The 24162-nt window shown below is 35.7% G+C and overlaps 1 protein-coding gene across 1 annotated transcript; it reads left to right on the forward strand.

The window, feature by feature from the left end:
- The first annotated feature begins 872 nt into the window (after positions 1-872).
- Positions 873-22787, forward strand: LOC145636002 (D-cysteine desulfhydrase 1, mitochondrial-like). Its single transcript, XM_081687437.1, has 10 exons — positions 873-1103; positions 1222-1287; positions 3414-3608; positions 3694-3804; positions 5978-6069; positions 7247-7339; positions 20686-20743; positions 20833-20946; positions 21676-21773; positions 22490-22787. The coding sequence occupies exons 1-10, from the start codon at positions 996-998 to the stop codon at positions 22692-22694; spliced, it is 1140 nt and encodes a 379-aa protein (XP_081543563.1). The 5' UTR covers positions 873-995; the 3' UTR covers positions 22695-22787.
- The last annotated feature ends 1375 nt before the right edge of the window (positions 22788-24162 follow it).

A 24162-nucleotide genomic window follows, 5' to 3' on the forward strand; every position in this document is an offset into this window, starting at 1 on the left:
CCAACTCCCTTCTCCTACCTCACGTCATTCAATGATTCCATCTCATTCCTTCTTGCCTTGCTCTTTCTCCACCACTACCCCTGACATAAATAATTATCCCCTTATTTGATCAATCAGTAAAATCCAACCCTTAAAAATTCTGCACTCCCTTACTTATTAAGACAATCTAGACAAGCCATAAGAAGTTTTGGTGGTAAAAAAACAATTTTGTGATTTTAAAATTTTCTTTTTATAAGTATGGCAATGGAGATAATGCCGTTTAAGATACGTCTTAAAGACCATGAAAATTCAAATCACAAAATATTAGCAACTAACAAAGTCATCCAGTTGGCTTGCCTCATTTGAATTTTAGTTGCTTGGGATGTTTGGTTTTTAGTGCGGTCTCTATCATCGAATCATTCAGCCTCTTTATGTCGCTTTCCATCTCTAGGTTTACGAAAATCAGGTAGCAGAATGCGAGTTTCTAACCGTTTCATATTTTGCAGGATTAAGGTAGGTTGCAAACGTAAGCGAGATTCACCAGCTACAGATGACTCTTATAGTGCCCTGCGAAAGAAGTTTTTAGTTTTCAGTTTTTTTGAAAACAAAAAATCAAAAACAGGAAACAAGAAAAATGTGTTTTCACTTTTCTGTTGTCAGTTTTCAAAATTAGCATGATTTTAATAAATTTGACTAATTTTTTTTTCATTATATGACATATATCATACACTTTTAGAATACAAAAACCAAAAAACTGAAAACCGCAACAATGCCAAACGAACCCTTAGTTTGTTGTTTTAGTTGGTTTTTGGTTGTAAGAATTTTTTTTCGTTAATTTTTTTTTTTTTTTTTTGGGTAATATTGTAATTCATCAACTTCTCCTTAGTCTGATGCACATCACACAATTCACAAATGTTAGTAGTGCCTGCACCATCAACTCCAATTCAGCTCGGAGTCATCAAAGCCACTCGCTACCACCTTCATACTCAGCAGCACCGCGCTTCTGCTCTACTCCCATGGCTTCCGACACCAGCTTCGGCTTCCTCGCTAAACAACCTTATGATCCTCCTGCTTGGGCCACTCATCTTTCCCCCTTTCCTTCTCATACTTTCTCTCTTGCCCATGTACTCACTTTCTTCTCTTTTCTTTCTCCCTTTTATTGATTGTATTGTGTATTTGGCTTTACTTTGATCACATGATTGTATTGTGTAATTGGGTTTACTTTGATAACATATTTTGCAGCTTCCTACCCCAATTCACAAGTGGAATCTCCCTAATCTACCCCCCAATACTGAAGTTTGGTTGAAGGTATTTTCTTTTTTTTAATGGTTGTTTCTTTGCTTTTATTTGTAGTTTTTGGGGTTGTTGGTGAAATTTGTGATTTATTTGGTTGATTGGCATCTGGGGTTGTTTTGTTTGGATTCATGGTTATTAGAATTCGTAAATTGTTTGATGAAATTTACTTGGATTGGTTGGTGAAGCAAAAGAGAATTAAAAATTTTTTTCTTCGGATAAAAAACCGGAACTACAACCTAATATTATCCCAGACTCCCAGTGTCTGTAAAGAGGTGATTGTCCATGCCATTGAAGGGGGTTAGATGTTAGCAACCTTACTCATTTAATTACCCGGTGTTTCGCATTGAATATGAGATGTAATCACTGCCTGGTACTTAATGATGAATAGTGAATGCACATAATTTTTATAGCCATTTTTATTTAGTCCTTTGTATATGAAGCAAAAGTAATGGCATTCTATTTTATATTTGTTAAAACAATGACTTTGGTTCTTCAGTGCCCATTTTTTTTATAGGAGTCTTATAATCATTTATATGCCGCCTTTGCCACCATGATTGTTGATTTTCCTTTATTGCTTAGTTGTCATGCTTCTTTGCTAAAAGATCATGAGGAAAAGTGGCCTTCGGATAAACTGTTACCATTTATCCATAGTAACTCAGCTAGCTGGCTAAAAGGTGTCTATTTTTAGATAAATTGTCATAGGCTCGATTTTTTGTTAAGAGTGGAACATTGACAAATTATCCTAATCATTTTCTACCCTTTTTCTCTATAAATAAAATAAAATTATAAAATGATAAGTGTGTTGAGTTGAAATTATAGCTTCTAATAAGGTGGACCAATCTAAGAATTACCATCTTGTTATGATCTAATTTGCGTCATGTGCTCTTTTGACCATGTATAAAAGTAATTCTAATGTGAGACCATCATTTATAGTGGCTATATTGGTGTCATCAATCTCTTTTGGTACAGTACACACACATATGTACATATTATTGATTTTGGTGAGTGATCTCCTCACCATGGCAGGGGTAAAAGTGATGAGGCTTGGATTGATGTGAACTTAATCCAATCTATCGTTATATATTTAAGTCTTCCAGATCAAATTTCACATAGTATGAATTCCTTCGTGGTTAACTAATGGCAGCTATTGCTATCGGTTTGATATTATGGTCCTTATCCACGAAAGATTTTTGTGGATGACCACATGTAATAATCAATTTTGGTTCATGTAGTCGACCCCACTTATGGGATTAATGCTTTGATTGATTGATTAATTGTTCTTCCAATGGTATATTGTAATATAGATAAAGGAACTCTCTACTTTTCCTTCTATCTCATTGACTACTTTAGGAAAATAAGAATTTCACCGATGGTTTTACGTATGGTCACCTCTCCTTAAAACATTAAACAAATCCTTTGCATGAATATGAATGTCACCTATGGTTTTAAACAGCCTCTACCTTATAGGCAATGACTTGATTAGTCAATTTGACTGTACAAATAGTCATTAACCTTTCACTTTATACACTCACTAGGCCTGTATCATAGTCATTTTGGAAGCTAAATACAGGGATTTTTTTTCTTAGTTAATTGTAATGCAGCATGTGAAACATTGCATGTATGGGATAATAAGCATGTAAGAATTAATCATTTAACTTTAAAACACCCAACCTATAATGTTTGGTTTTTCTTTCTCTTATGAAGTCCTGTAATTCTTCTAAGATGGGTATGTACATGCGTGGTGAATACAGTTATTGAGCTTTTCATATATGCCCTTACTAAGAAGACGTTATCCCCTTGCAGCTTTTAAACTTTTTTTATAGTGAATGATTGGGACTACCAATGCCAAAGTAATGATATTATAACATATGTCTTGCAAATTTGGTTGTGTTCCTGCTACGTAAGGCAGTTACTGATTCAACTCTTTCTTCACGGCAGGCTTAGTCTGTTTTCTTTGTCAATCCTAGCATCAATATATAGTGGATGTCAGTTTACTCTTTTGTAATTCCCAAACTTCAACCACCAAAGCTTAGTTGATATTCTCCTATTCCCGTTTTCTTCGTCTGTAAAATTCTGTTCTGTTTTGAAATCACACATATACCATTTGATCTGACAAGAACATCTATTATTTTTTACAGCGTGATGATCTCTCAGGTATGCAGTTGAGTGGTAACAAGGTAAGAAAGCTGGAGTTTTTGATGGCAGATGCAGTGGCACAGGGTGCTGATTGTATTATAACAATTGGCGGCATCCAGAGTAACCACTGTCGTGCAACTGCAGTGGCTGCTAAGTATCTGAATCTTGACTGTTTTCTTATACTACGTACCTCCAAGGTTTGCCAATTAATTGAAATCTATGCTTTAATCTTGGTTATTTTTTGAAATTATTGTGACTTTAACTCAAAGCTTATGGTGCCAGGCTCTTTTGGATAAGGATCCAGGTTTAACTGGCAATCTGTTGGTTGAACGCTTAGTTGGAGCTCATGTTGAACTTGTTTCAAAAGAAGAATACGCAAAAATTGGAAGTGTGGTATGTTGAAGTCTTCACAGTTCTAGGCTTTGTTATCTCTTTTATTTGTTCTGGCTTCTTATTCTATTTGTTTTTATGAGTAATTTGAACGTTAGCCAAACTTTTAAGTTTATTCAATCAAAGATTTACATCTTTGCTGAGTGACAATTTGACTTGTTGATGATTGAAAGTAGGTTTATTATCTTTGAGCAACATCATTCAGTAATGGCCTTATATGTTTCACAATAGTGATGCACTCATCTACTGCCCTTTTCTCTTTTTTCTTGGAAAAGTTTTATCAGCCTTTTGGCTTAGAAATATGGATCATGCACGTTAGGCTCTTTGGAGACTAAAATTTAGTGTCTTTGATGCGTGAACTTTATATTTTTAACCTAGAATTATATGGACAGACCACGCAATCTTATTTATCACCTAAACTTTGAACAACCAAATGAAATAGTTGCTTGCCATAAATGCCGCTCATCAACTTCCCCTACACTCTTGCTTGTCCTCAAGCAAGTAAACTAAAACTTAGAGAGAAAGAAGGTGAAACCTAGCAATATTTATGTTTACTTTTGTAGGAATTATGATTGTTTCTAGCGTAAACCCTTAGATTACTCTAAAGGACGAGTGTGCTTTCGTGAGGGTTTCTAAAGTGTCTAACCCACAGCTCTTCTCAAAATGCTAAAGACGTGACATTTTGCACAACTAGTTTTGGAATTTTCAATTGCGAAGCACTTATTTAATGCTCAATTCCGAGGGTCTTCCCTCATATATGGTTTACGAAGCCGTTAGTCATACAAGTAACTTCCAAGGCAAAACTACCAACATTCTAGATATGTTCACAAGTCAAGGGGCCAGATTAGGTAATCAAAGATGCTATCGGAATCAATCACCTTATTAGCCATTGCATGGAATAAAGTCCTCGGGTTTCACATGGGTTTTCTCAAGCATTTAAAATTAACATAACCTTAAAGTTGTCTGGCCTTTCCCTTTCCCGAAGCCCCATCCCCTTCCCCGGCAGCCCCACCCCCTTCCTCGGTAGCCCCAGCACCACCTGCCTCTCCTTCCCTGAAACCCCATCCTCACCCTGAAATTTTCCGCCCAGAAACCCACCCCCATCCTGAAAGTCCCCACCCAGAAACCCACCCTCATCCTGAAATTCCCCACCCAGAAACCCACCCTCATCCTGAAATTCCCCACCCAGAAACCCACCCCCATCCCATAAGCCCCACCCCGTGAAAACCCTACCCCGACAAAACAAGCTCTGACAAGGAAGGTGGGTAGCCCATGGGGTGGTGCTGGACTGCTGGTTTAGGCTGGGGGCTGGGAAAGTGGGAAAGGGGATGCTGAATATCTTTTTTTTTTTGTTTTATCATTTATTTTAAAATATAGGAAAAATTAGAAGGCAACATGTGACAAGTCACTTTCTTTAACCGGTTACCAACTTAAAAAAAACCGGACAAGGGAATATTTTGAGAAGAAAGGATTTAAAGGTGGGATTATTTCTAGATTTTGTAAAAGTTGGATTGTCGTGAGTAGTTCGAGCAAAGGTTTGATTATTCTTTTCAATTTTTCCTTTATTATTTATTCATTAAGAAAAATGTGAGATGGAAACAATATTTGTTGATGAATTCAGGGAAAGAAAGGAAAGATTATAAACAAAAAATTGAAAGTTGAAAATTTGAGGTTAGGTTGGCTTCCTAAAGTAAATACTTAGTGATAAGGACTGGGCGGTATGGCTTATCAGTGTTATGGCTCTTGTTGCAGATTTAGAAAAATAAAAGTACAATTTTGATGATTCTTTTCATTGTCTCCTCTCTCCAATACCCTTCTTGCTTCATATGATAAGCAGACAAGGTAGATTAAGAATGTGAGATGACAAAGTTCTCTCATATTTGAAAATTAACAGTATGTACTGCTATAATTTTTCACACTCTGTAAGTGCTATAGGTTTACATTGTCCAACTAATTGCAAGGCTGTGAGGCTGGAGTGTACAGTTTTATGTTCTCTCTGGTAGAACCTTATCAAGTATGATTTGACATGCACCTACTGAATGTTCTGTGTACAGCTCATGCTTGTAATTTTATTCAGTATCCTTTCTCCTGCATACAAGGTTATGTGAAAATTGAAAAGCATGGATCAATAGCCTAAATAAACATGATATGGGGGCCATCTTTGTCATTCATGCAGGCTTTGACGAATGTGCTGAAAGAAAGGCTGATAAGTGAAGGAAGAAAACCGTATGTTATTCCTGTTGGAGGTTCAAACTCTCTGGGAACTTGGTGAGATACTATCGGTTCCTTTGAGTTAGATGTTCTGCCTAAGTATAAGTGATCAACTATAAGCCCTATGAAAATACAATAGTCCTCTTCTCTATTGTAGGTTCCTGTGGAAGAAAATGTCACTTGTCTACATTGGTAACATTCTGTTCATGAATTTTCACTCGACATCGTCCTTCAAGAAAAGGAGAAAATATAACCTGATATCCTTGGCTAAGGCAACATTTATTTATTACTTTTATTGGGGTGAAGTGGGTGGACAAATATGTAATTTTATCTCAAAATCACTTTCAAGTATTCATTGCACAAATATCAGAAATAGAAGTACTAGGTTACTTTGTAATATGAATACTATACTTCCTCCGTTTTTCAATACTTCCAACACACACTTTTTCATGCTATTGAAGAAAAGTGGGGTTCGCATATGCTATGACTATGCATAAGGTCAAACATAGCATAGCTTAATTTACCTTGTCTGCTTTATGCATAAGATCAAACATAGTCATGTTGGTCCTTGTTACAATCGTCTCAATGTATAGTTAATTAGTTATAAAGTATCAAAGATATTATTGGTCAAAGTCTCGCATTGGCAACTGTGCCAGTCAAAATGGGGCACTTAAAAAGAAATATATATTTGGATTACATAGCTATTTCTCATAAATTCATTATTATATTCAATCTGTCATAATTTTCTTTGGAAATATTTTTTATCATATGTAAGCTCTTTTAGAAATCAACTTAATCTTTCCAATAAATAAAGCTCTATTGCAAATATGATTTTACTTTAAGAATACATATAAATATCAATCCTGTCTCAGATGATTATTTAAATAAAAATGTGGGGGTTTTACTTACAATGGAACTATATTTCAAATGGTTGAGTTCAATGGGTGATCCTATCTTCTGCTATTGCTTTCTGTCGCAGAACATAGCACTTGAACATGACTAGAATGTATCTGATCTATTTAGTTACAGTCCATTATTAATTCTTGTCTCTCATTTCGAGTATATCCAGAAGAATGTATCCTGAATTTGCTTTCTTAAACAGTTACTGTTCAAAAGGTCATTGTTTCTGCCATCTTTGTTCTGTATGTCTGTTCGTATAAAAAGGATGCATGTTTTGTTTGTCCTTTAACGTTGTGACATTGGAATCAGCTCGTGTGCTTATGTTGACTTTCAGGGGTTATATCGAGGCGATCAGGGAAATAGAGCAGCAGCTTCATAATGTTGCAGAATCGAGAAGTTTTGATGACATTGTTGTAGCATGTGGCAGGTCTGTACAATACTACAATCTTCTACAAATATTGAGACAGATAGGGTTATAAAATGAACAGGCCTAAGGGGGAGGGGTAGTGTAGGCAATGTGATTATTAGTAGAATGAACTTGAAGAAGAAAGTAAGTTCATAAACATAGAATGATAGAAATGCTATATAAAGAAGAAAGCAGTGAGAGAGAAGGCAAGTTTATTATTATTGAGTGTTTTGTTAGCTTTTAGATTTTTCGTGGGGAGAGTATCACTCCTCTCAAAATATTGGCTAAGCTTTAATTGGTGATGATCACTGATGAGTTACCTATAAAAACATATCTTGCTTGTTCTTCCCTATTCCTTCTTCCTCTTTTAGTCTCCGTTTTGTGTCCTTAATCTCTCTGTTTTGGTAGCTAATATATAGTTATATACTAGTTCATAACAGAGTGTTGATTAAATACAAATGATAGTTCTTTAAAGATTGGTAAAAACCATAATTTAACTCAAGAGTGTAGGAACTTCCTTTGGCTTTATTCTCTTGAAAACCCATTCACTGGACTTATTTAAAATTTTGTAACATATATGGGAACTTATTTGAACTTATGTGGCTTAGGGCCTATTCACATTTACTTAATTTCAGTTCAGTTCAGTTCAGTCTAGCTCCAATCAGTTCAGTTCAGTTCAACTTCTAATTTCCCTCTCTCATAAAATATTCATTTAAGCTCAACTCAGTTCAATACAGCTCCAATCTATTCAGTTTAGTTTAGCTCTAATCAGATCGGTTCAGCTCTAATCAGATCGGTTCAGCTCTGTTCATTAAATGTGAATAAACCCTTATTTTGTTGTGAATTGACCTTTTATGATGCCCTTGTTAGAACACAATTTTCTTGAAGGTTATTTTCTTACAGAAAAAATAATCTAGCATATTTCTACAAATGGAAATAAATGCTTGCACATAAGTTCACTAGGAAGCTTAGAAAGCCACTCGATGCTTGATGAATCAAGTCACTTCCAAATTCCAAAATAATAGGATACTACAGATACTATACATATATGAAATTACAATAATTAGTTATGCAGATTTGTATAAGTTTGAGATTGACAATTTGATATTTTTAAATTCGCCATTATCTAGTCCACTTATATCCACAAAGAAACTAATAGAATTTCTTATTTTCCTAGTAACACATTTGCAAAAGTATGTGGAGAAGACTTTCATGTTTACAAAAATACAAATAAAATTCAGGCCATAATCATATTTTCTGTCTTTCACATCATATTTACTGTTCTCTCCATGTTTCTGTACGTCCATCTTTGTTGACCTTACTATTTCTCATTGTTTCTTCTTAGTCGTATCCTTAGTTTCTTTCTTCACTTACCATTCACTAATCTATTACAGATTATTTTAGATGTTTTGCAGGGAATAACCTTTAGTTTTGCTTTAGGAGTTAAGAGTCAGCATGGAAGCAAGTCATTTTTTTTTTACCAAACACCATTTGCAAAATTTCTACTGTGAACCACTAGTCAAAAATGTTATTGCAATCTACTTCCTTCGGTCTCTTTAGCGTCAACACTTCCCTAAAATGGATGCTTTTTAGTTGCAACTTTACTAATTTTAATAATTTTCCCTAGCAAAATACCAAAGGTAACCCATGTGTGGATCAAACCCGCTAAATCCCCTTTCATTATGCAAGGCTTCTTTGTCTAATCTCATAACCCATGTGGGGACCAAAACCCATTAACTCCCTTTTTCTTAATCTCCGCTCCCACTTTCATGTTACAACTAATATTAAACCGAGGAAGTATTAGTTTTTGTAGGATTTTATAGGTACTACGCAGCGGGTAAACATGAATAATATTCAATCAAGTACCAATCCAGAATCGCATGCATAACACACAAGACACATAATCATACCTTTGACGCGTGAATTCCATGTAGCTATTCGACAGGCAAATCAGGGAGAGAATAGAGCCCCAAGCGTTACTCCTGTACTTAGTCCACGAGATTCGAACGAGCCATCCACCAATACTAGATTGGTCGAGTGATTGAGGAAAACCGCGATCACCACCTTTATGGACAACCGACCACCGCACGAACCACCACCACCGGCGTGAGGAGGAGGAGAGAGCCGTGTGAGAGAGAGGACTTTGAGAGGGGTTGGGTTTCGTGTTTGCTAATTAGGGTTTGATCAATTTGATCAGTTAATTGCTTACACTTCTTGCAAACCTAGGCACCTAGTCTATTTATAATCTTATTATAATCAGACTAGGGCACGAAGCCCAAAACCACTTCTAATCCCCATATGGCCGGCCACCTAGAGTGATGAGGCCCATGATGGGCCTCGTCCTCTAATGCTCGATCTAGCCCCTTTGTGTGACCTTATAGGATCCGTCCAATTGGGCTTTGGGCTATTATACTAATCCAAAGATCGTTAGTACCTCTAGCTATGGCAAAACGACGACCCAAAAGTACGATCTTAATTATCTCCATAATTTGATCCATTTATATATCTAGTAATTGCACACGACGAAGACATAACTCCTTCAATCTCCAATTGTCTGAGACAAGGGTGCAATATTCAAATTCCTTAAGTCAATGTATGTGTCGATTTGATAATATGATTGCATCACATGTCGAGATCATATTAATCTACAAATCGTTTCTTGAAATCTGAGTTAGAATTACAAAACCAAATGATTACTGTGTAATGCATTTGAACGCGGCCACGTATTTTCTGAATTCTCCCTCTTCAAGCGGCCATGACACATTTCCTAATTTAATAGGTATACTCTATCCAATCTTGTGGTAACATGACTCCCACTCAACTTCTGAAAAATAACCAGGAAACACCCTTTATAATCTCCGGTTACGGCTAGACGTTTGAGTGTACCACAGTCACAACATCCATTGAATGAAATTAATGTTCCACTCATGTCAAAGAAATCCACTAATATATACGGAAGCTCTATACTTGAACTTCAAAGTAGGTCAATAGTTTGATCATGCATCATTCATGCATATCCAAGTGATTGACCGAGCATCACCATGCCCCTATAGCCCATGAAACTGCGCTATCCAATCAATCTTACATGCTAGTTCATTTATTGAAATCATTTATGTCCACTTTAATGATCTCGAACTAGGAACTTTAAATAATATATGAATTTTGTTCACCTGTGAGGTTCAATTCACCAGGTCGATGAGCCCATCATTTCATAATTATTTTGGACATTTTATTTAATTTCCAAAACCATAATTAAATAAGAGAAATAATAATTTCTATTTTAAACATAATTCTGCAAATTGATGCATTTCTCATGTAATATGTTTTCTCAAAACATATACAACTTAAATTACATAACTTGCTTCAATCCTAAGACTTTAATATGACTCTCATACCTTAGTTCATGGAAGGGGTTTAGTGATTTCTCACTCATAATAAAACTTAGCAGAACATGACCTTCCGCTGGTCAATGATCTCATAATTGAGGTGATTTCTCATATCCTTTTGTTTGGATTTGTGATGTGACTCTGGCTCCTTTGTTCTTGGGCAAAGGTGACCTGTTAGTCACATGACATTTTAATCCGAACTTCCTCTGTAACTATCTTACTATAGTTTAATACACATATTCTGACATTGAGTATGCAATAGTGCTCTGCTTTGAACTCTTCAAGCTCACTGTCATTCTCCATCCAGACACAAATATGCATTTAGATCACCATCTAGAATCATCTTGCCTGTTTGGAAAACTTGCATTCGTGTAACCTTTTAACAACTTGCTTAAATTACCATTTAACACAATAGCTAGAAGAATTCCTTTTAGTGCTTCTCAAGTACTCAAGGATTTGTTCTTGGTAATTCTCCGTATGCTTATTCTGAATTTGCTTGAAACTTGCTACACATGCACAAGTCATATGCAACATCTTGTTTTGTACATTTCATGGCACAAGTAATGGATCCTTTTGTAGAAGCATAAGGTACATTATCCATACAACTTAACTCTATTAGCTTTTGAGGCACTGAGTTTTACTGAATGTAATACCATGAAACATGGGAAAACATCCTCTCTTAGAGTCTTGCTTCATGAACTTCTCAAGATCCTTATCAACATAAGTCTCTCGATTCATTCTAATCATTCTTCCAGATTCACTTCATGGATCTTAATTCCCAATATGTACTCTACATCTCCTAAGTCTCTCATATAGAAACAATCTTTCTAACCACTGCTTGACTTATTCAAGCATTGATATATCATTTTAAATGAAATGTATGTCAACTACATACTAGACTAACTACATACTAGACTGATAAGACCAATTCCTCCCACTAAACTTCTTGTCTCTACAAGATTCCTTTTTCGTTCTACTAAGAAAATCAAACTGTTTGATTGCCTAATCAAAACGAATTTTCCAACTCCTTAATGCTTACTTCAATCCATAAATGAATTTCTGAAGTTTGCAAAACTTTCTAGGATTTCTGGATTTCAAAATTCTTAGGATGTATCATATACATACTCACCATCAAGAACATTTCATGAAGTTGATTTTGATATCCATAACTAGAATAATCCGAATAGGCTTACCCAACTAATAGGTTTGACCCTATTTGTAAGACTATTATGGACTAACACATTTTTACAAACATGGAGTCTATACTGGATTTCATGGCTTTAAGCCATTTCCTGAGTTGGCACTTATCCAAAGCTTGCTTGTAGGGCATGGATTCTAACCGTTCTAATAAAAAATTTAAAAATCCACCTTTTCTCATAATTTCAACAAACTGTTTGTTTTAATCCTAAGTAACCTACGATAGGTATGAGCGACAATAGAATTATTCTCTTCAACTCTTTGAAGCCTTTCATTCTAGGAGGACAATAGAAGCCTTGCTAGTGGAATTAGCTTGCTTCGACACATGTTTTATCAAATTAGCTGATTTCATGCGTATTCGTTTATGATGTAGTGTTATCCACATCCATTTGTTGCTCGTCTCGAATCTCATCGAGATCTAACTTTACTCCCACTTGGCTTTGTAGGAAGACATTCTTTCTATATAGACATTATCGCGTGCAACAAAAACATTGTTTCTACGCGATTGTAGGAATAATACCTTTTAGTTTCCATGAGAAAACCCATGAAGAACTATTTTCTGATTTAGGGTGCATTATGTCATCTTTGTAAACATTTTACATTGATTTCATAACCCTTAATCCTGTTTAGAAAAAATAACTTTCGGAACATTTCCAAATCATAACTCTTATGACATCTTTTCTACTGCTTTGGTTAAGTTTCCTGTTTAGTAATTTCGCAATTGTTGTTGTTCTAATGCATATCCTCAAAACGTTATTTGTAAATCATTAAATCTTGGATCGAACAATGGCAAGCAAAGTTTGATTCCTTCTTCATAAACATACACTTTAATTGTAATGTTTCTGGATTGTGAATTAATTCAACAATTTCCTTTAGATGATCATTCCTTTTGAGTTAAATATTTATCACAACAATCATATTGTGGTGTTAAATTGTTTATCTCAAACTGATTTTACATTTCATTTTTGGAATTTTGAACATTTCAATGTTTCCAAGCTTTACTAAATTAAGTAATTATCGATATATTTACTTAAATTGTTAGTAAAAGCAATGAAATAGTTAAATCTCTTTGCTAACTTTAAACTCATTGGTTCATATACATCATATGTATGAGTACCAAAAGGTCATTTTAGCTTCTTTTACCCTTTCTATTAAAAAGCAACTTGGTCATCCTAACTTATCAAGCATGACTTCTAATTCTCAAGTGATTCATAATCATATAAGAATAAGAGTCCATCCATAACTTTGGATGTGCAAATGGTTAATTTGACCTAACCTTACTTGTTATACATCTAAATTTACTTTTGTGATCTACTTATATCAATGTCATAAAACAAAACTAACTCATATCTAGCAAAATGAAAACAATTTATTACCTTGGTCATGGATCAACACTTGTCCAAGCCAAGTAAACCAAATTCAATATTCAAAACAAGAAAACTGAAATATTGTTTCATCAAAACTGTAAATTGTTCTAAAATCATGATAAACTAATCAAAATTCAAAACTATGAAGCTATCTCTGGCCACTCAAATACTTCTAGTGCACCTTCAAGCTCCATTTCCTTGCTAGCTTCACTTGTTTGCAGTTTCGTGCAACGTCACTATGTTAAGCACTGCAACTTGGTATCACATACCTAAGCGAAAGTTAAAATGTTTATAACAAGAGTGTTAGGTAACTCTTACCTGTCACTTCATCCTTGTTCAAGCACTGGCTTATTCTCCTTTCAGATAATCAACTAGTTTGACTCACCTTGAAAATGTAAATCAACTAGTTTGACTCCAGAATCTTCATCATCTTGACAAAGTTTCTCGAGGTCAAAACCATCATGTAAAGAATGTAGAATTATATCATGAACCTGATGATCTTCATATGGTCTCCCTAACATACTCATGCGGTCAAATAGTTCAACCATCGTATCCACATGAATCTGTACAGACTGCCTTGCAAGAGTTTTCTTGAAATTATCTCGCCATTGAGCTTGTAGGTTAAAAACCTAATACTTCCAGTCCAGGAGTCGTCATTCTTGGAAACCATATTAATGATTTCCTTAACGTTTTCATCCATTTCTCCATCAACATGGGAATTCAGAATTCCATAGCAAACTTCACGTAAGCACTCGAATAAGAGATAAGGTTCATAGTTCATGAATCTTTTAGCCCAATCTTCTGGAATAGAAGACAACATCATATGCGCAATTCTCTCACAATCTGAAACATTTCTCAAATGCTTCTCAAGAGTCATGCCTGGACTAAATCTGCCCTCGATTGGTAAGTCTAAACGAAATTCAAGATTTTCGTTCCTTGCAAGAGTCATGCCTGGACTAAATCTGCCCTCGATTGGTAAATCTGCTCTCGATTGGTAAGTCTAAGTTCGCTTTCCCAATCGTTGAAGTTGAGAAAGTTAAGTCTTGTTATCATCGTTGGAGGTAAAGAATTGTCATCATTGTTATGGCTACCCATGTATGTCAAAATAAGGCAAAGTTTAATAATTATGTTTAATTTAAAATTAAAGTTACCAGAAACGCATTCATTAGGCAACTTTAAAACACTTTATTCAATAATTAATGGATCCCAATTGAATTTTAAGTGATTCCAAGATCCTTTATTTGTGCAATAATTGACCGGACTGAGGCCCTACCATCAACCATTATATTTTCAAGATGAGTAAACTCTTTACTGATTACAACTCTTGTAACTCTTGGTTGAATAATTAATCATCACGTGCTTAATTATTACCCTTAGCTTCAAGGTTCTAAACCCTTTAGGTAACCTTGTTGAGTATAACCAATTAAAAGTGTAAAACGTGATTTACCCTCACTCCCCAAAGATATAATATGACACCCAGCATGACCCATCATAAAATATCAAAGGTTTCATCGGGTTTTTAATTGGAAAAGCTGCCTCTACTGGGACCTAGATTTATTATGTTGTGATTATTTAGTGAACTCTAGCGCATCATCAATCAACATAAATAAAATCTAACATGCATAATCTACTAATGCAATAAAATAAAGCATGACATAGTATGACCCCTTAGTCCTAAGAAAACTAGAAATGAAAATGCTACCGCTTGAATCGTTATGGATCTCCATCCACCTTACTCCTTTGGGCCTTCACTTCATGGGCTTCTTTGGACTAACACTATTTAAATAACTATTCTATTTACTTTAAAAGAAGTTACAAAAATACTTAACGGTACGCAGACCGCATTTAGATTACAAAAATACTTCACGATGTGCAGATCGTATTTAAGAATCTATGGGCCATACTAGTCTATATATAGCAACATAATATCATATATTATAAAAGTGCCATATAATAAATCACTCAACATGCTTGTCTAAACTACAACATTGAATGTTCATAATTAAGTCAACGCATTTCCTAAAATATCTTATATTTTAATCATAATTAGATAATATCATATATTATTCATGACCGTTTATAAAATATCATATATTTAATTTAGTCATGAGATAAAATCAAATCATATTTTAATCTAGAAAGATAAATCATATTTAATCTTCCATGATTATCCTAACAAATTTAGGAGATTCTATCCTAATTACTAGCCGATCAAATAATTTTAAAATCAATTATATCCTAATCTAATTATGGGATAATCACATTGTTTAAACCAATTATTATTCTTTTGGAATATGCTCAGAATATCCTAATCAATCTTATCCAAAATTAACCACTTTAATTAGGATAATTACCAATTTAACAACTTTAAATATGGATAATACCAAATATAACAACTTTTGAATATTTGATTTTATCCTAAAATAAAAGATTTTATCCAAATAAAACCAATTTTATCTTTTAAAATAAAATATCATATTTTCAAAATATTTTATCTTATCCAAAATAAAACTGATTTTATCTCAAAATAATTCATAATTATCTTGATGACAGCCACTGCCGCAAGGGAAGCAGCGTGGCTGCAGCGCCAGCAGCCGTGCAACGCTTGCACGCTGCTGTCCACAGCCACCCCCGCGACCTGGCTGCCTTGATGACAACCACTGCCGCAAGGGCAGCAGCGTGGCTGCAGCGCCAGCAGCCGTGCAACGCTTGCACGCTGCTGCCCACAGCCACCCCCGACCTCCGCCCTCCCCTTCCCCTCCCTCTTGGACCAGCAGCGGCGGCAGCCACGGTGGCTGCCGCCTCTAATTTTTTTTTTTTTGAAATTTTAATTTAATTAAATAACACTTATCATAATTAAATTAAATCAGTCCATAAGATTAAAATTAAGTCACATTCAACTTTAAAATTAGGGTTTATCATAAAATTAATCCCAATTTAATTCTAACTTTTAAAATTAAATTTATGATCATACACAAAACACTTTTATGCATAAATAAATCCGATTAAAATTATGAAACATAAAATAAATCGAATTAAATCAAAATCAAGCACAAAATCATATTTTAGGGCTAGGATTTTCGAAAAAATTCGAAATTTAGGGTTAGGGGATTCGAAAATTTCGAACAATTTAGGGCTAAAATTCGGTCTCTTCATGGCTATTTTGAGCATAATTAAATCACATTTAATCGATTCAAAAAGTTTAATCACATTAAAATAATAATTGAACCATAATTAAATTAATTTCTCCCTCTTAATTGATTATAAAATTAACATGGACATCAACTAATCATATTTTTATGATCTAGCGCGTTCATGCAAGAGGCTAACTGATACCACTGTAGGATTTTATAGGTATTACGCAGCGGGAAAACATGAATCATATTCAATCAAGTACCAATCCAGAATCGCATCCATAACACACAAGACACATAATCATACCTTTGACGTGTGAATTCCACGTAGCTATTCGACAGGCAAATCAGGGAGAGAATAGAGCCCCAAGCGTTGCTCCTCTACTTAGTCCACGAGATTCGAACGAGTCGTCCACCAATACTAGATTGGTCGAGTGATTGAGGAAAACCGCGATCATCACCTTTATGGACAACCGACCACCGCACGAACCACCACCACCACCACGAACCACCACCGGCGTGAGGAGGAGGAGAGAGCCGTGTGAGAGAGAGGACTTTGAGAGGGGTTGGGTTTCGTGTTTGCTAATTAGGGTTTGATCAATTTGATCAGTTAATTGCTTACACTTCTTGCAAACCTAGGCACCTAGTCTATTTATAATCTTATTATAATCAGACTAGGGCACGAAGCCCAAAACCACTTCTAATCCCCATATGGCCGGCCACCTAGAGTGATGAGGCCCATGATGGGCCTCGTCCTTTAATGCTCGATGTAGCCCCTTTGTGTGACCTTATAGGATCCGCCCAATTGGGCTTTGGGCTATTTTACTAGTCCAAAGATCGTTAGTACCTCTAGCTATGGCAAAATGACGACCCAAAAGTACGAACTTAATTATCTCCATAATTTGATCCATTTATATATCTAGTAATTGCACACGACGAAGACATAACTCCTTCAGTTTTTACTTTTGTAATTGGTGTGTGACCTTTCTTCTTTAATATGAGTGTGGCACAACTTTCACAGCTTAAGGAATGTGATAGTGATATCCTTGTTTCCAAGCAAAAGATCCTCAATGTGCATTGAGCACTATGGGTTTTGGGGAGGCGTTGGTTTACCATGCTGCTGCATAGGTCCCTTAAGTGTTAGAATCCAATCTACTCTGTCTATATTAAATGCTTTGTAGGTCTTTTGCTCAAGTTTTCTAGGCCTTAGAATATATCATTATGAATTTTTCAATCTGGTGAGCTACACTGGGAACATCATATAAATCCAAAAAGCTCTTTAGGTAGCAATGATCAATGAAAATCCAAGCTTCCTCCCAGTGTTGTTTTTGCTATAATGCTTGTGCTGATGTTAGACCTTTATAGATATTGTGTCAATGCATTTATTATTCAACTACAAACTCACCGAAAGCTGTAGAAACTCAGTGACTCGGTCCCAGTTCTGTCCACCTCACCCACTCTTATGCCAATCGGCTAGAATGCATATCGAATTATTTAATGCTCACTTGTGTTTCTTCTTGATCACCTTGTCCATTTTTGTACAAGGCTTGTACCATTGCTAAGTTAGCATTGCACGATTAAAGCAAAAAATCTGGACTAGAAACTAAACCACCATGACTTAGTTTCCATGAGTGACCTGTCTTAGAGGCTATATATCTTTTCTTGTTGATATCGTTTGTGCCTTGGCAAGTTGGCATCTTTCGTCCCTAAAGATGGTCATTTGACAATGCTTATCACAACGGTCCAAAAAGAACAAAACTGATACTCACTAAAAAAACTAATACTCACTTCCACCAGGCAACCACCAACTTTTCTCTACCAATTAATATATTTTTACTCTTATTTCCCCCTCTCTCTACAAAAAGAGTGCCACCCTACTAAACCCCTTAATATACTTGCCCAAATCTAACAAGAAGTTGTTGTGAGCAAAGGGAGTACTTTGTTTTTTGACCATTCAAATTGCTTTCTTGACAAGCATTGTGCTTGCAGCCAAATATGGTATGGACTTTTAAAAGCAAAACCTGGGTGAAAATTGCTTGTATGTGTAATGCCTATTGAGTCCTTAAGCTATCCATCATAACTGCTGATCATATACCAGCCTGCATGTGTGTACTTTCGGAGTGTTTGTCTTAAGGGATAGAGATAAGAAGGATAAGAGTGTGGGATCAAGATAGGGAATTGGTGATTAAAATAAGGATAAAATATGTATTATACCATCTTTGGTATGTATAGGGAATAGGAATGAGATGAGTAGAAAAGTTATCAATATACCCTTACGAATTCTTTCCTTCTCCTTGATTACTTTTAATTAAGGGCATATAGGTCTTGTTATTCCCAATACTTATCCCTCTTCCTTATACCACCCCTCCCTAGGCATAGGATTTGTGGGATAAGGGATTTTATCCCTATTCCCATCCCTTTAAACAAACATCATAACTATGATATCCCATCCCCTTATTCCTATCCCTTTCCTTTTATCCCCCTAAATAAACACCGCCTTTATGTCCTTCAGTGAGGACTGACTGAGGAGACAAAGAATCATATGTTTATGTCATCTATCTTTGAAAATAGCTATTGGTATTGTTGGATTTCATTGGAGTGTTTTTTTTCATTGGGGACACCTGGCAAATGGGTCATTCGGGTCGGGTATGGGTCGGGTCAAGTTCGGGTTAAAAGGTTATCGGGTCAAGTTCGGGTCGGGTCGGGTCATTTTGGGTTTCGGGTTGATTTCGGGTCGACTGATAATCAGGTCGGGTCGGGTATCGGGTCAACACTTCGGGTCGAGTCAATTTTCGGGTTGGGTCAGTTTGGGTCGGGTCAGTTCGGGTAGGGTCAATTTTCGGGTTAACTTCGGGTCGGGTCAACTTCGAGTCGAGTCATATTCGGGTGATTCATTGGGTTAAATTCAACTATGTATATTTATTTATTTATTTATTTATTGACGAAAAACTCACTATATTTATTAAGGCTATTTTTTTTCATGGAATATAGTAATTGTTTGACTTATATTAACCTTTATTTATTTATTTTGTGTGTTTAGATTGAGAATCACTTTCAGGATCTCCTGAAACTAAGAGGGATGCTCTAACTAATTGAGTTATACCTCACTTTCTTATTGATCTTAGTTTTAATACGTACTCTTATTATCATTGTCATTGTTGTAATAATTTCTTTGAATTATTCTTATACTCTCTCCGTCCCAAATTACTCTTAACGATTTGACATTTTGCACTATTTACACATCTCACTTTGACCGTCTTTTTAGCTATTATATGAGTCAATGTAGTCATGTAAGATGTTGGTGGGTCTATTTTAATGTATAATTTCCTAATATAAACTTTTTAGAGTTTATACAATTATTTTCTAAAAGAAGTTAAAGGTCGGGTCATTTTCGGGTCGGGTCAACTTCGGGTCGGGTCTCGGGTCAACTTCGGGTCGGGTCATCTCGGGTTGTTTCGGGTTGGGTAATTTGGGTTTTGGGTCAAGGTAGGGTCAGTTCCACTTCGGGTCGGGTATGGGTCGGGTCGGGTTAATTCGGGTTTTGGGTCGATTTCGGGTCATGGGTCGGGTCATTCGGGTCGGGTCATCGGGTCTGGGTCAAGATTGTCAGGTCTAATTGGGGTTCATCTCCTGAGAAGGTAAAAGGAGTAGTTTTTGTGGCAGGATACTTTTTTCTTATATCTGGCTGATTTGGTTAAAAAGGAAAAATATTTTTTTGTGGCTAGTAGTAGTCTATTGTGGTTCTTTACCAAAGCCGCGATATATTTAGCTTCAATTTGGCTCATGTTACTTGGGGGCCTGTAGCATTCTCTAACACATCCCATTCTTATACTTATCCATTTTTATTTAGTAGCAACACACCACTTTGGCATGCACTTTAAGGAGGACATTATACTGGACAAATTAAACGGAATGATTTTACCTTTGATAAGAAGAAAGTGTTGAGTTGTTAGGGTTTAAAATTTTATATGCTAATCTGTCCTTTTAATATTTCTAATCACTTCCTCAAATAACGTGACAATAAGGTGTGTTGCAAGTATAGAATACAAGGTATATTGCAAGAGTTGCTTTTATTTTTTTTCCTTTTCTTTTGCCTTGATTTTCGGTTGACTTCTGCCCCTCTTCTTTTTTTTTTTTTTTTTTTTACTGTCCATTGAAATTTGTTTTATTATCGAAAAAATATGAGGCATATTCCAAAATCTGGACAAAGCTTAAATAATATGCCATTGTTAATTTGATTGATAATAATTTATTAATATTGTTCAAATTTACATTATGGTCAGTGGGGGTACAATTGCTGGTCTGTCATTGGGAGCATGGCTTAGTAATTTGAAGGCAAAAGTAGGTCTCTCTTGTCAAGCTGTCTGTCATTCATGATTTTGAGGTTACCAAATTTGGACTTGATAATCTTAGGTAGCTTGGCTCTGCAGGTTCATGCATTTTCAGTTTGTGACGATCCAGATTACTTCTATAACTTTGCTCAAGGTCTCCTCGATGGACTTAAGGCCGGAATTAGCTCTCGTGACATTGTAAACATTTATAATGTATGTCCACTTTTTTCGCCTTAATAATTTTATTTCTCTTTTTATTTATTTGTTTCAATGTTTGATTGATGTACAATTTTTGTGAACACAGAATGCAAAGTTGCTTTTTCTTACTAGTTTTATGGACTAGTTTCTCTACTTAACTGATAGGAGGTTTACGTGGCTTTTTTTTTTTTTTAAAAAAAAGGATGGACAATCCTTGTAAAAGTACCAGAACTACATTTCCAATTCACTTTCCATTTAGTTAAACATTTATTGGATATAAAATGCACACTTGAGATCCAGGTCATATATATGCATTTCTGATTACAACTCTTGATAGTGATCCTGATGACTTTGTATGATAACTGAAGTATTGCATTTCTATTACTTTACATATATGTGGATATTTGTGTGTGCGTTTCCAGACAGGAAAGCTGGCTTCTGTTGCTTATGATTGAAAGTAATAAAAAATAAATTTCCTATGTGCCATGTTTGGATATACCTTTTAGAGGGAAAGTAAATTAAGGAGCATGTGAGGAATGATGCAATTTCTCAATTTGGTGTAGTTCCTTTCTTTTGAGGGGATGTAGTTGAGGATTATGATTGTTAAGTTCTTTGTGGGGGCTGAATGTGGTTTTTAAATTGAATCGTCGGTCATTAATGATGTATCAAGAAACCTCAAACCATAATGCATGTGATCCTCTTGATACTTCATGTATTTGATTGCTGTGTTGTAAAACTCCCCAGGCAAAAGGTTTGGGTTATGCAATCAACACACAAGTGGAGCTTAATTTTGTTAAAGAAATTGCATCTGCTACTGGTGTTGTTCTTGATCCAGTTTACAGGTATGTACAGACATTAGTAAAATATTATCTTTGCATATTGCCATTTCCTTTGTTTCTTTTTGTGACTCTTGTTACGCTTTTCACTGTTTCCAGTGCAAACCAATATGCAAATTTTCAAATACGTATATGGAAAATCTTAAAAGGTTGATGTTATGAAATTGCATATCGAGACCAATCAAATATGATTCCATATGAGTTTTTCTTCGTGTAATTATTGGGAGAGTATTAAATTTCATTTGCATTGGGATCTATAGAGATGGTAAACAGGATTAACAAAGTCAAATGTAGGGAGTAGTTTTTTTGTAAAATATTCAAATGCAAAAGGTAATGCTATGTGCTTTGATCATACTCTTAGTTTTTCATGCTCCTAATATCATTATGAATTAGGGTTGTTTGATTATGTGAAAGCCACTTTGTAAAGTGTTTCTATGTTCCCTCTGAAAAGCTATTGTACATCAGGTGCTTAAAATTCACAATTTAGCAACCAGTATGAATAAAACGTTGAGTAACAGAAGGAACGATTGAAATTATCACTCTTGTTTCTCTATTTGCTATGCATCTGTAAGAGTTATATCCTTCCTATCTTCTTATGTTAGTGTTCTACTTTGAGTAGCCTAATTGACAATAAATCCCCATCTGAAAATCATGTATATATATCAAGTACATTAAGTATAGTTATGAAAGTATAAATTGAGCTGCTTGACTATCACTTGCAGTGGAAAAGCTGCTTTCGGATTGATGAAAGATATTACTGAAAATCCGGAGAAGTGGCAAGGAAGAAGGATCCTGTTTATACATACAGGTGGCTTGCTTGGCCTGTTTGATAAGACTAGCGAGTTGGCAGCAATGGTTGGAAATTGGAAGCAAATGGAGCTCCATGAGTCTGTACCCCGACAAGAGGGTGTTGGGAAAATGTTTTGAAGCAAATAACATCAATTATATGTAGTATATCCTTTTTTATATTGGCGAATTTGCTTTTTGTATGATTGGTGTACTATGTATAGAACATTTGGATTAAGCTTACCATCGTATCAATAAGGATGTTTGGTCCACCCAAACCATGTCAATTTCCTGCTTTGCTATGCATTTTGCAGCTTTTGGTTGTCGTGGATGCATGAGGTTTCAAGGTAATATTTCGAGATTCCTCGAAGGAACCAGAAGAAATAAACATGAAAACATTTAAGCTATTCGACATCTTGACTTTACTGTCTCGCTCAATAGGCTTGAGTTGATCTTCTTCCACCAGTAATGACTCAACCCCCACTAAGGTCGGAAGGTCTTAAAAGGGTCGAAGTGGTTTGGCTAGGGATAGGGGTATGGAAACAAATTTAGAAATTGAAAGTGGACTCAAAAGTGAGGCAAGGTTGATCATTCCTGAACTCAAACTCAATTAAATACCAACTTCAAATTCAAATCAAATATTCCAACAATAAACTCAATTAACTACCAAATTCAAATCAAATATTCTAACAATTGATTAGTAAATGATTTCTCCCCCAAGCTTATTCCTTTTCAACCACAACAAATGTATTTGCATTTTCCTCATTTTCCCACTTTTTTTTATGCCAAAATATACATTTTCTATTATTATTTTTTTAAAACGCGTAATATCATTTTATCATTACAATGTTTGACATTTTTTTTTCTCTAACTTGGTCTTATTTCATTTGCAAAAAGCTCATGAAAAGTGTAAATTGTGACAAGGAGAGAGGTTTAGCTTTAGTCTACTTGTACAAAATTTCGAAATCACAAAAAGACAATTGCAAAATCATTTAAATGAGACGGAGTTGCAACAATACCTTTTTACCGTCATTCTCCCCTCTCCGAAGACTTCTCCTGTCGAAGAAGGTAGTGCAGAGAAGACTCCTCCTCGAAACGAAGTTCATGGGGAGGAGGAGGTTAGCCAACAAATTCCTGAGCCAACAGCTGAAGCTCAGCTTGGCACACAACTAATTCTTTCTTGGCTGAAATTCAACTTGAAGCTAAGAAACTGAGGCCCTTGGCCGGGGGGCGGGGGGAAGAAAGAGGATGAAGACGTGGAGATTCTGCCTGAGCCTCCACGCATTTTTACAGATAAAGATTTTCAGGAAGCTGCTGAGGAACAAAGGGCTACTGAACATCGCAGGACTTATATGCCTTCTTCCTTAGTAGATGGCTCCTTTGGCACTTTCCATTTCGAAGATGGGATTTGGCTTTATCCCAACGGTGCCCTTGCCTCGGCGGCCTTGGCTTATCCTGGACAAATGGCGCCCTCATGCCTTCGCCTACTTCAGCGATCCTTCCAACGCCTCTAAGTTAGAAAAGTTGAAGTTTTGGCTTACGGAGCTGCTGCTGGGGCTCCTGAAGTTTCAGATAGAGTGCCTGACCCTTTCCTTGATAGCCAAAGGCT

Source organism: Chenopodium album, chromosome 6 (assembly GCF_948465745.1).
Source record: "Chenopodium album chromosome 6, dcCheAlbu1.1, whole genome shotgun sequence".
Classification (NCBI taxonomy): domain Eukaryota; kingdom Viridiplantae; phylum Streptophyta; class Magnoliopsida; order Caryophyllales; family Amaranthaceae; genus Chenopodium; species Chenopodium album.